Source organism: Egretta garzetta, unplaced genomic scaffold (genome assembly GCF_000687185.1).
Source record: "Egretta garzetta isolate BGI_Z169 unplaced genomic scaffold, ASM68718v1 scaffold234, whole genome shotgun sequence".
NCBI lineage: Eukaryota > Metazoa > Chordata > Aves > Pelecaniformes > Ardeidae > Egretta > Egretta garzetta.
Window position 1 is genome coordinate 392,803 of NW_009259528.1, and position 12,391 is coordinate 405,193.

The window sequence follows — 12,391 nt, forward strand, 5'->3', positions numbered from 1 at the left end:
GGCATGTGTGCCGCCCGGGCAACCGAGTCCTCCTCGGGACCTCGGCATCTGCCGGGAACGTAAACGCTAAGATTCGGGGGGGTGGGGAGGGGGGTGTGGTAACGCAGAACTCCGCTTAGAAAGGTCACCCTTAAAATTCTCTCCCCTTAAAATTCTCTCCCCTTAAAATTCTCTCCCCTTAAAATTCTCTCCCCTTAAAATTCTCTCCCCTTAAAATTCTCTCCCCTTAAAATTCTCTCCCCTTAAAATTCTCTCCCCTTAAAATTCTCTCCCCTTAAAATTCTCTCCCCTTAAAATTCTCTCCCCTTAAAATTCTCTCCCCTTAAAATTCTCTCCCCCAGTTGCCCTTCAGGGCCAGGCTTGCATAAGAAGCGGCTGTTTTCATTGCCTTTCGGGAAGCTTTTGGGGAAGATCTTTTCCCTGTCCGCTGGAGACATAGCCCTTTTGTTTTAATAAATCAGGCTTAAGAGAACACGCAAGGTCTCCTAGCTCCATATTACTTGCTTTTAGATGCCCAAGCAGACAAATTTTATTTGATTTCCAAGCAGGTATGCGCAGCAACAGCCTTGAGTTTTTAATTTCTAAACAGAGAATGAAGAGTTAAAAAACCCAAAACTCAAAACTCTTTTAGCGATCCACACTGGAATACAGTAGTGAGACATTGACATCTTTTGGTAAACGTACCCCGGTGCTTTTCCTAATTCCAGAACAGAATCCATGGTACGGCATCACCTTGAGCTGAATGCGGGGTCGGCATAACGCGACTGCTGGCCAAGCGAGGGGGAATTCAAGGATATCTTGGCTGTGCGTAGTCTGGCTTTTCCCTGGCTGACAGCTCAGTCTGGAGACCAGCCAGGGAGCCTTGCAGGCTGCCAGAGGAATTGCCACTGGTTTTGCCCTTGCAGTGGGAAAATTGGGCGGTGAACCAAGTGAGGGGAGTGGGGGGGGGCTTTTAGGTGGGAATCCTGCCAGTTGAGGAGAAAGCAGATTGGGGGAAGAGGACCCTGGTTTTATGAATCGTTTTTCACTTGAAGGTGCTGGGTTTGGCTCGCACAGCAGCCAGCCTTTTCCCTTGATAGCTGTGTGCCACATCCAGCATTTTCAGTTTTCTGGGGATATTAATAACTCAAAATGTACTCTGCTAGGTGCAGGCTCCAGCTCTTAACCTCATTTTATTCAAATACAAGTCATCAGTCGCCCCTTAATGTGGCAATTGGGTGCCTTTCCTTTAAACTTCCTCTTAGGGAGAGTAGCTCCCTGTTTGAATAGCGAAGTTATCTTTGTCTCCGTGACTTGGCATTCTTGGGTCAACAGCAGTCACAAAATGTCAGTCTTAATGGGAGCGCAAACTTGGCACTGAAATAGAGTAATCTTTATTACTTTATTAGGGCACTGTAGAGCTGAAAGAAACGCAGATTTCTTGAGGGAAAAGTGAAATCAGGACCTTTTTGCACATAGTCAGTCAAGAAGTAAGGCCTCAGATTGTCGCTGCCATTTCTTCTCTGCTCACAGGAAGTGGAAACGGAGCCGTCATCGTGCTCAGCGCTGCGCGGTTTAACCTTGCGTGCTTTTACATGTTGGGGTCGTGCTGTTGTTGAGATGGTTTTGTTACAACTTCACGGGAAGCTTTATGCCCGCTGTGTGCATGGGAAAGAGCTTTTATGAAATGGTGTTTAAATACAACGCAGATGTTTTCTCAGCTTTTCGTTTTCTTTCTGTCCCTCCCTGTGCTTTTTTACATTTAGTGTTGAGAGGCAAAATGGTCCATGCCGAAGCGTTTTCACGTCCCCTGAGTCGGAATGAAGTGGTGGGATTAATTTTTCGTTTAACCATATTTGGTGCTGTAACGTATTTTACCATTAAATGGATGGTTGATGCCATTGACCCGACCAGGAAGCAGAAAGTGGAAGCTCAGAAGCAGGTAGGGTTTTATTCATGAATGTTCCTGTGAAATGCTGTCTGGTTCATTACCGTGCGTGCAGAGGAGTCTGCTGAATGAAAGCTGGACCTGCAGTAACCAACGAAGTAAGCGACAGAAGCACGTGGAATAATCGAAAGACTGGGAGTTATTTTTTAGGACACCTCAGGATCTCGGCTGCTGGTGTTTTCAGTGCTTACATTTTATAACAAGTTAAAATTTCTAGCTTGAAGTGGTGGAAAAACTGTTGACTGCTGTGACTTTTTTTGTTGTTTGTTTTCTGGCTGACACCCATTTCACGGATTCAAGCAGCAGTTCTGAGCAACCTAGTTCTGCTTTGGGTGGGTTTTCTTTTTTTAATGAAATCTTTAGTTAAAACATTGGCCCCACTTTAAAAATCAGCTTTCACAGTCTGTGCTGGTGCCAGCTGTTTGATAAGAGGCTGCGATATCCCAAAAGCATGTTGGGCTTAACCGCAGGTTTGAGTATTGAGAGAAGCCGAGTTGTGAAGGCGTGTTGGCACAACAAATGACTTTTCCTTTTAAATTGGGGAAAAAGGAAACATTGAACACATAGAAAAAATTGACTGTCTTCTGTGATTTTTTTTTTTTTTTTTTTTGGTCTTAAAAACAGATGAATCTCTCCCTGATAGAGTGCTGGGGGGGTTTGTGGAAGTTGGGGAGGGCATGCTGCTTATAACACACTCAGATCTCCTGTTCAAGTGCCTGCGCGTTATTTGCAGGGTTGTGAATGAAGGCAATGAAGCACATGAGAGAATTCTGGAGTTCCATTTAATAACAAGTTTCAGGCTTTTCATCTGAATCCAGTGCAAAGTTTGTAGGGACTAATGGGGTTTTTCTGAAGTGTAACGTACCTGTGTCGGCTTTGGAGACTCCTGTAGGGATGATGGGCATGATTTTGTACCGAGGTTCCCTGTGTGTCTGCAAACCCGATCTAAAAGCAAACTCTGTGTTTTACCGTTTGTTTTGGTAGCTTTTCAAGTCATAACCTATGACTGTGGATTTGGGGGTGGGGGGCTGGTGTGACACTTATGGATGGGAACTGAGACACACGACTTCGTTTCACTCCGGTGACAAGAAGTCGTTAGGAAGTAGCAGAACCTTCTGCTTCAGGAAGATTCAGCCTCTTTCCAAATGTGACTTACGGAGAAGCTTTTCACGTTCCAAACAGCTGTTCTTTAAAAACTAACTTCTGAATTAAGCATTCGGTTTCTTTCTCTGATTTTCTTGGCATTTTATTTCCCCCAGGCTGAAAAACTAATGAAGCAAATCGGAGTGAAAAATGTCAAGCTTACCGAATACGAAATGAGCATTGCTGCACATCTCGTAGACCCGCTTAGCATGCACGTAAGAAACTGTCCTCCACGTCACTACGATGAAAGCGCTTCAGACATGGGAGATCTTGACTTTGACTTTGGGTTACATTATTTGTCACACATATGTATCTGTGGAAATACGTGGGAAATATTTCTGTAATGTAAAACTGAAATTGCGTCGTCGAGAGCAGAGTTTACATAATGCTTGTCTTTTTTTATCTTTGAGGCCTTGCGCTACTTTGAGGCTTGTGGATATTTTTTGTTGGCAGGGACTATGATGGTCATTTCTAATTCTGTTTTTCCGTGTTAGGTAACCTGGAGTGATATTGCAGGCTTAGATGATGTCATTACAGATCTGAAAGACACCGTCATTTTGCCCATCAAGAAGAAATATTTGTTTGAGAATTCCAGGCTCTTACAGCCACCAAAAGGTAGGAAGGAAACGTTACGGATTTATACATTGGTACTTAAAAAAAAAAAAAAAAAAAAAAAAGTTAAAGCGTTAGAGTTACCCAGAAAGGAAAGAGGAAGGGGGTTGCCAGTTCGAAGCGCAACCAGGGGGACGGATGCCAGGGAAAACCCTCAGGTTTTTTCTGTTCACTTGCCGTGAAATCAAGCTCTAGTGTGCAAGTTTCATCGTAATAACGAAGCGGTAATTGCCTTTCAGTTATCAGTGCTGCGTTTTGGTGCACTAACCTATGTAGCCTGCATTTTTAACTCCCCAAGTTGTTGATTTTTTTCTTCTTACGCCCCATCTCGTCCTTTGGCAGAGGTGACCTATAACTGCTGTACAGCTTTGTACACTTGGTTAATATTTCTATGGTGTCTCAGAAACTTAAGTCATAAACACGAGACGTCGGTATAAGCTAATCTTGCAGACATCTCTGCTCTAGTCCTAGAAATTCCAGGCATTCAAAGAGACAGGGATCCCATTTTTATTCTGGAGATCCCTGGATTTTCCCTGGAGTTATTGCACATCGTGGAGGCAGTAGGGAAATGAGTGGGTGACAAACTAACGTTCCAATAGTAAAGCAGAAGCTGGACTCTCTCTGCTGGAACGCTTGCAGCCATATTTGCTGTGTGTTAGTGCAAAGAAGCAGAATCTGAACCTAAAGTGTTGGACAAAATGCCAAAGTTTATCTTTAATGCTCTGATCCCTGGAATACTGTCTTCTGAACTCTCTCTGAAAACTATTAACTACTGCCTGCGTCTGCGACCATCTCAGTTTCCTGTCCTAAGTGATGGAAAATGAAGCACTTCTGTAACTGCTTTAGTTTTTCCAGGCCACTTTCTGTTTAAGTCACAAATTGAAACTGTCTGGAAAATGACTTTAATGTCATGATCTAATAAGCTGAAGGAAAAAATTATTTTTTATTTATGTTTTTAAGGCAGACTTTCCATATAGGGCAGGCTCCCCAGTTTTATTAGTGGCTCGCACTGTGTGTTAATAGGAAGTTGTTGCTTCAGAGTAATTATGTTTGTGGTCATCAGTCACATAAACAGAAAAAACCCCTTCTAACTCTCCGTCTTTCAGATGTGTTTGACTTTTTTTTTTTAAATTGTTTTCTTTACAACTAAATTAGACAGATGGTACTGTGAATTCTTTCACTATGACAAGGTTAAAAATAACATGGGATGTCATACTTAATTGTGGGTAATTTGTTTAAAATGTTTGTGGGCTACTTCCCCCCACCCTCCCCTGCCCCGTGCTACGTTTAATTAGCAAGGCCGAAACTGGCTATATAGAAGGCCAGTCAGATGCCCACAGGAGATAAATAGGGGTGTAGCTTTGTGTAACCTTTATGGTCACGGTGATAAAACAGTCATCTGTCAGACAAATGTCTCCCTCCAGTTTCACCATACCTGGTTTTAGGTGTTCTTGGCTTTAATTTTATAATAAGGATATCTTAAGTAACTCTGTATTTGATTTGATGGAACACTGTAACTTGATTTCTCTTGTAAAACCTGGTTGAAATACAAGCCTGGGCAGCAACCAGAGAGCACTGACAGCATGACTTTTGCAGGAGTACTTCTCTACGGCCCTCCTGGTTGTGGCAAAACGCTGATCGCCAAAGCTACAGCAAAGGAAGCGGGTTGTCGATTTATTAATCTCCAGCCCTCAACACTGACAGACAAATGGTATGGAGAGTCTCAAAAACTGGCTGCTGCTGTCTTCTCCCTTGCTATAAAGCTCCAACCATCCATCATTTTTATTGACGAAATAGGTAAAAATCTATCTTTTTTTGTAACTAAGGGTAGCAGAGTGACATTAACCCGTGGGCTCGAGTTGATGGGTATATCGATCTACTGTCATCTTTTCTTTAAAAAGAGTGATAATGGAACAGGGTTTAGTAATACAAATAGTGTTGTAAAGTAACGGTGGCAAGTTAGGAAAACCAGGGTATTTCTTCTTCCTGTCAGTGAGGGAATTGTGAGTAGAACAAGTTGCTGCTTATTTTCAGTTGGGCTGAGGTGGTTCTTCGGTCAAGGGAACCACTGATTCAGGAGACCCATCACCAAATACACTTCCAGGCTTCTGCCATGAAGACACATAATGGAAAATAAAATAGGTGTTTAGGAGAGCTCAGGAATAATAATTTAATAAGGTTGAAGAAGTAAGAGGGGAAGTTCAGCTGCGAAGGCAGCAAAGGTGCCAGTTGTTCCGTGCATTGGGATGGGCCACGCTGGTGTTTAAGTCCCTGTGAACTTGAGCAGCTCAGCTGAAGTTGCTCGGTGTCTCATAGCACTGCTGCTTCTTCAAGCCAGGGGTACAGTTTGCAGAAACAGAGCCTGGCGAAGCTCCTACCCTTTCCACTGTTCAGGTTTATGAAGGGGCTGTGTTCTTGAGGTGCTTTCTATCTTTCTGTATAGCTGTGAAAAGCACGGTGTTTTTCTAGCTGTTGGAAATTCTTTAGGCCACCACTAGCAGAGTTAGGGCTCTGCACAACACGGTGTCAGCTCTGAGCTTGCTGGTCTGCGCTCTGGTGTCGTCGAGCCTGCCAGGCTTCCATCGCTGCATGAGAAATTAAGGTGAAAGTTACACTTTCCATGAGTTCAGGGAAGTGAAAAATGGGAGCACAAGATTTGGGACAGGCTTAGGTGATAGGCACGTACTGTGTGAAGTAATGTAAAAGATGTGCTTGAAAATACGGTGAGAGGCCACTGCCCGATTTTCCATCAGAAGAAATATGTCTCATTTGTTGGCAATGGTTATTAAAAAAAAAAAAAGTGTTTATAAGATAGAGGATAGCACACGTCTGCACATGAGAAATCAAACAGCACAGTTTCGGTGGCAGGATTGGAAGTAAACTGCTTTATGAACCCTTCAATACAGATTCCTTCTTACGAAGTCGATCGAGTTCTGACCACGAAGCTACAGCTATGATGAAAGCTCAGTTCATGAGTCTGTGGGATGGACTGGACACCGATTACAACTGCCAGGTAAGTGCAGAGGGTGACGAGAAAAGCAACGAGAGTTTTCTCTCCTGGTTACTGTGCATTGAGCCGTTTGGGAAGAGCAGCAGATTGCACGTAGCAACCATTGCCTACAGGGTCTCCGTCCCGTCAGTGATTGCCAGGATATTATGGGAATGAGATGGGTTCTGTTAATAGATAGTTTCTCTTCATGAGAAGATGGGTTTTGTGGGTATTTTGGTCTTAATTAAGTGGTGTTATTTCCAGAAGTGCCTTAAACCTCAGTAATACAGCTGTGTAGTTTGAACTGCCAAAACTGGGCATTTTTAAACTGCTTTGAAAAACATTTTGTCAGCGATATTTTCTCCAGGTGAAGGGAATCTTTGATTTCAGGAAAGGTATTGAAAGATCTGAGTCTTCATCCCAGGTGCAGATCAGTTGTTTTGTTCCCAGAAAAGCATTAGACAAGTACTAGACTCTGGAGTTAATCTGCAAGGGTAGAGAAGTTGGTGTTACCAGGAGATAACTTCTATTAAATAGAGCCGTGCTTCCGTCCCGCTATTCCCATACGCTTCCGCCCCCCTCCCGTAATATCAACAAAAGTATTGCATTTTGGAGAGGGGGAAAAAATACAAAAGCTGCAGGTGCTGTAAAAGCAAACAAACAAAACCATTTACGAAATACATGACTCCAGTGTAGCATGGGCGGACGCCTGCTCGCTAGGTTTCTGAGCTGTCACCTGGAGCGATCTTCTTAAGGCCTTTAACAAGGGTGTTTATTCTCCAGTTTTAAAATGTTCAGCCTTTTTAACCTGTGTTTGTCTGTGAATGGGTTCTGACGGTCTGACCTCCATTAGCTCTTTCTTTTGTAAAATCTGCTTTTCCTCCTCTCAAAAGCTTGCGCTAAAGATTTTTTCAGTTGATTTTTGAAAAACTGATCAGAACACAGTGAATGTATATACTGAGGAGCTTCAGAGCAGGGTGTTTCCTTTCCGTTAACGAGAGGCCGATGCCATAGCACGTAACTGGGAGCCAGTACGAGCTGCACGCAGACATTTCCTCCAGTGTTTGAATGTGTTTCCTTTCTGCCCAATACACTGACAGCTTTTGGAGGCAGTCACGTTGGTTGTTCCCTGCGGTGAGAAGCATGTGGTCGTACCCATCCCTGAGCTGCGCGTGCAGAGCCCCAGTGAGTCACTCCTGCCCCTCCATAGAATCATAGAATATTTTGGGTTGGGAGGGACCCCTAGAGGTCATCTAGTCCAACCCTCTTGTCGGCCTCTGTGGGGCGAGGAGCCGCCGAAGGAAAATGCAATGCAAGCGGTTGGCTGGAGACACCGCAGGGGCCGGTTCAGGTTTCTGGGGAGTTTTCCAGCCAGGAGAGTTTTGTTCCAATACCGTATCCCAGGCTCCTCCCCGCGGTGTCATTGCCATTCAGGAAGTGTTCCTGAAGCCATGGGTTTGACACTCGCGTTGTCTCGGGTGTTGACAGCCGGCTCGCTGGGGATCCTTTGCCGATTACGGGTGTTTACTTGGGAGCTTTGGCTTGCTTCTCTGATTCTTGCCAAACAAATTTCCTTTGAATAAGGATTAAATTCGGCTTTTGTTACGGTAACAAAAATTTCAAATGCTAGGAGGAAGTTGTAAATAAGCGTTGTGATGAATGTTGTTGGTTGCACCTGAAAAGCGTGTTCAGCTTTGGGCTAAGCCTGCCAGGGATAGAGTCCTGAGTCCGGCGGGAACCAGGGGCACGGTGCCTGGAAAGCAGAGCCGTGCTGCTTGCAGGGATGGTCCAAGCCTGGAAGCCCCGTGCAGCCCCATTTGTGCCCTGGGGGGGTCCCACGCTTGCAGAACCTGCGGGCAAAGCCGGTTTGGGGAAGGCTTCTCGGCTCCGGCAGCGCAGGGGGAGCAACGCTTCGGGCCCAGCCTTGGGCCATGCTGCAGAGCCCGGGGGAGCGCAGCACGGGTACAGCGCTGCGCCTTGGCCAGAGCCCGGGCAAACGTCAGCCTGTGTTCGGCACGCCGGCAAGCGCAAGGAGCTTGCGTGCACGACACTTTCGAGAAGGTGAAGGACGGAGCCCTGGTGAAACCCGCGCCTTTTGGCTTTTCCTGTGCGCAGCGATTTGCTGCCGTGCAATTAAGCCTGTAGGTGGCAGGGTGGCTCTGCGCTGGGGCGCCCAGCCAGCCTGGCCAGGGGCTGCCCGAGCTGCCAGGGCTGGCTGCGGAACGGTGACCCCGGACAAAGGACCAGGAGCGTGTCAGGAAACTGCACTGAGAGGAGATTTATTCCCCGACATTTTTCACTTTCGTGACTGGGTATTTGCAATGTACATAACTTAAAATAACAAATGAGAGAACGAGGCTGATGTGAATGGGAAGTAAATTGGTTCTTAAAACTAGTAACTGGAATGTGGTCAACTGGGGCAAATACTCTGCTTGTGCTGAGCTCTGCTTGCACACGCCTAACGCACTGCTGTTACGGCGTACCAGTGCATATAGGTTCTTACTGACTTCTAATGCTTAAAAAAAAAAACCCACAACATTTCAGTGCATGCAAAAGCTGCCAGTCTGGTTGTCCTAGCGAACTGATTGCCTTTTTTTTTTTTCAACACGGCACAAAAATGCCACATTTTTTAATATCTTATCAAAGCATCTCCGTCCCAGTTCCTTCCAGACCACCAGGAACTACAGAGACGTTGCCAAGGCTTAGAAGCAGAGGTTTCGGATTACTGCTTAGAGTTTGAACTTTCAAACTGAGCTCAGAAGGTTTCAGACTGATGTCAAAATCTCCACCCAGGTGGTACTCGTGGTACCAATGCTCTCTTAGGCTGCCCGTTTAAATCCAGTTGCTGAAATCAGTACCAAGAAACCTTATGTAACTTCTTCAAATGTCGATGTTCTTGATAAAGTGTGGAAGAGTCACATGTTTGGTTTTGAAACTCCAATACGGCGGTGTTTCCAAAAGCTGGTTTCAGGCTGACGAGTTTTTTCTGTCGGTGTGTACAGGTAATAGTGATGGGAGCCACCAACCGTCCTCAGGACCTTGACTCTGCAATCATGAGAAGAATGCCGACCCGGTTTCACATCAACCAACCTGTAAGTCATGCCAGCTTTGCCTGAAGAGCGTGCCTAGTGCCTGAGCTACGGGCAGGTGCCTTGTCAGCCAGGAAACGTGTGCCTCTGGGTGTGGGTTTGGGTTTTTTCCCAAAAAAATACTGTATTATTTTGAACTGGGTTTAGTTTTTTAGAAGCACGTACATAACTTGGCTTTTTAAGGTGAAGTTTCTCACAGAAATCTTGATTCCGTGGTACTTTTATCTGAAACAACTTCACATGCTCCGAGAGCTTCCCACCCGTTTTCCTCATCTGTAGGAATGGAGCGGCTTGGACTCCGCGCTCTGGAAGGAGCGTAGTTTTCACTTGAAAGCAATCACAAAAAGCACAAAGTGCCTGCACAACAAACCCACGGGGGGAGTGGCACCCAGCTCGGATGCTGTCGAGCAGCAGGTAGATGCTGGCTGCCATCTACACCTCCTCAACGCACAGTAGTTGGTCTTCAGGGAGAGAAGAGGGGGTGAAGCCTGCGTGCCAAAGCCTGCATTCTTCTCAAGCCCTCCACAGTCAGGCACTGCAAGCAATCTGGAAATCTGGTTTTATTCCACCTAGTGTTTATGCCAAACAGGCAGTAATTAAGGTCTTTGTCAATTATGCCAGCCATCACAAAGTTACCCTTACTATAAATTTTGCTATTGCCATCCTTTTCAAAGTATTTTAGTTGCCTTTGAACACTTAGTGGTATCACAAGGCATTTTTGTGTCAATATTATAAAGAGTTGAGTCGTGGTTGTCAGTATTCCCTGCTGGCCACGGAAATACCCTTCATTATCCATTTTCTGCAGAAACTTAAGAGACAAAACTGGAGCGGTAAAACTCTCGTTGGTTGTGCAAGAGCGTAGTCATGTTCCCAGACCCATCTTGTTTGAATTGGCTTTCGCTCCCTGTGGGCGGACACTTTTCAAAACAAAGCATTTATAACCTAGTGAGTGCTTTTCTGCGACGCCTGCTCATAAGGTTTCACACACCTTACTCCTCTTCAAGTTCTCCTTGAATTAGTAAGGGGCAAGGGTGTGTATTCCAGTACTTTATCATACCTTTCCGTCAAGAACTGTGGTTAGAAGGGTGAATTACCCGCAGGTAACAGTGCCTCGGGGTACTACAGGGGTTGGCCCCCTCTCCCAGGATCGGTATTACAACCGGAGGTGCCACGTAACCTCCCTTACCCCGCCACAGCCGTCTCATGAACTTGCCGCTTGTCTCTTGCTCTGGTCTGCGGTACTTTGCGGTACAACCAGGATGGGTTACAGCCCTTTACTGAGCGCCAAGATAGTTCATGTGCTGTGGGTTGGAAGCGTGCACAGGTAGCATCGCTGCAGAGTAGCTAAAGCCTTGCAGATTTAATAGCGAACCTTGAGATCAAAGTGCCCAAAATTACTCCTAAGAGATTATCTGCAAGGCAGAGGGAAATGGAAGAAGCGTTCTGTGGGACAGAGCATCAACTGTTTGGCTGCCGGAGCATCTGTGGGGCAGTTTTTCCCTTTTCAACAATGAAGGTGAATCTAGGACAAGTGTGTTTCTGGGAGACACAAAAGAGTCTTTGCTGTGTTTTACCTTGCCATTAGGGATATGTTCAGGGCTTAACTATTCCCTTCTGTAACCTCCTTGCAGTGTGTGATTTTTATTGCTTAACATTTCCCAAGCATCATCTGTAGAATTTTCTTTCTTTTTCTTTTTTTTTTTTTTTTTTTTTTTTTAAGCAGAACAGTTTATCCTCTTCATTTGATTTAGCAAAGTATGGGAAGCATCCCCTAGGCCTAGAGAGTCTGCCCTCTGCTAACGATGGTGGGAAATGTGGGGGGTCAGCTGCTTCCACTTGGGGCAGAGTAAGGGTGAATGTCAGTGCCCTGTCCTCTCCCCCGCAGCTCATGCCAATGTAAATGTGTGTTCAGATGCTCGGTTTCACGTGCTCCCGGAGTCGAGCACCCTAGACCTCGTGTGCTGGGTGATTTGCCATCAGATAGGCTTCCTTAGCCGGTGTCACGTCCCCTTTGCGAGGGATCAGCTTGTGCCACTGAACTGTGCCTGAAAGCCCACGCCATGCAAAGTTGGGGTAGATGTTACGTGAGCTTATTTGTGTACTCTGGTAACTTTAATCTCTTTTGTTTAAGGCTCTGAAACAAAGAGAAGCAATCTTGAAGCTCATTTTGAAAAATGAAAATGTAAGTAGACTTCTTTGGTTGGTTAATTTGCTGTATTACTGTTCTCATGAGTGCAAGCTCTTGGAGTTGTGGAAAACACATTTTATAATTGACCGTCTCGGGATGAGGTAGAGATTATCTACCAGGGTAGTTCTGATTATAATTTAGGAATCTTTTATGGCTTTAGGTGTGGCCTTCAATTAAAGCAGTAGAGTTGCCTGCTGGTTTAAGCATGAGCCTCAGTCAGAGCAGCAGTCTTGGATTTTGCGGTGAACCACCATCTCCAAGGAAAAGGGCTTCATTTCCCTGTCTCCATTTTCTTGTTACAGAACAAGATAATGTATTTATCTCTCTAAAGGTGCTGAAGGTGAATCAAGTTTGGAAATCACTTTGATCAGTGAAAGAAATTTCCAGATGTCAAGAAACAGGGAGGAGAGAGGCCGAATGTTTTTAACTCTGTGCAGTCTGTG

At 45.3% G+C, this 12,391-nt stretch overlaps 1 protein-coding gene across 2 annotated transcripts in view; it reads left to right on the plus strand.

The window, feature by feature from the left end:
- Nucleotides 1-712: 712 nt before the first annotated feature.
- Nucleotides 713-12,391, plus strand: part of ATAD1 (ATPase family AAA domain containing 1) — a 15,182-nt gene continuing 3,503 nt past the window's right edge. Inside the window, exons 1-8 of one of the 2 annotated variants that reach the window (XM_009637539.2) lie at nucleotides 713-720; nucleotides 1,746-1,921; nucleotides 3,187-3,285; nucleotides 3,565-3,685; nucleotides 5,279-5,479; nucleotides 6,589-6,695; nucleotides 9,674-9,763; nucleotides 11,892-11,942. In XM_009637539.2, the coding sequence (XP_009635834.2) occupies nucleotides 1,760-1,921; nucleotides 3,187-3,285; nucleotides 3,565-3,685; nucleotides 5,279-5,479; nucleotides 6,589-6,695; nucleotides 9,674-9,763; nucleotides 11,892-11,942 (831 nt within the window). In that variant the 5' untranslated portion in view covers nucleotides 713-720; nucleotides 1,746-1,759. Of the gene's footprint in view, nucleotides 721-1,745; nucleotides 1,922-3,186; nucleotides 3,286-3,564; nucleotides 3,686-5,278; nucleotides 5,480-6,588; nucleotides 6,696-9,673; nucleotides 9,764-11,891; nucleotides 11,943-12,108; nucleotides 12,363-12,391 lie in introns of those variants that run through there. The other variant, XM_035893079.1, reaches the window with a different exon arrangement.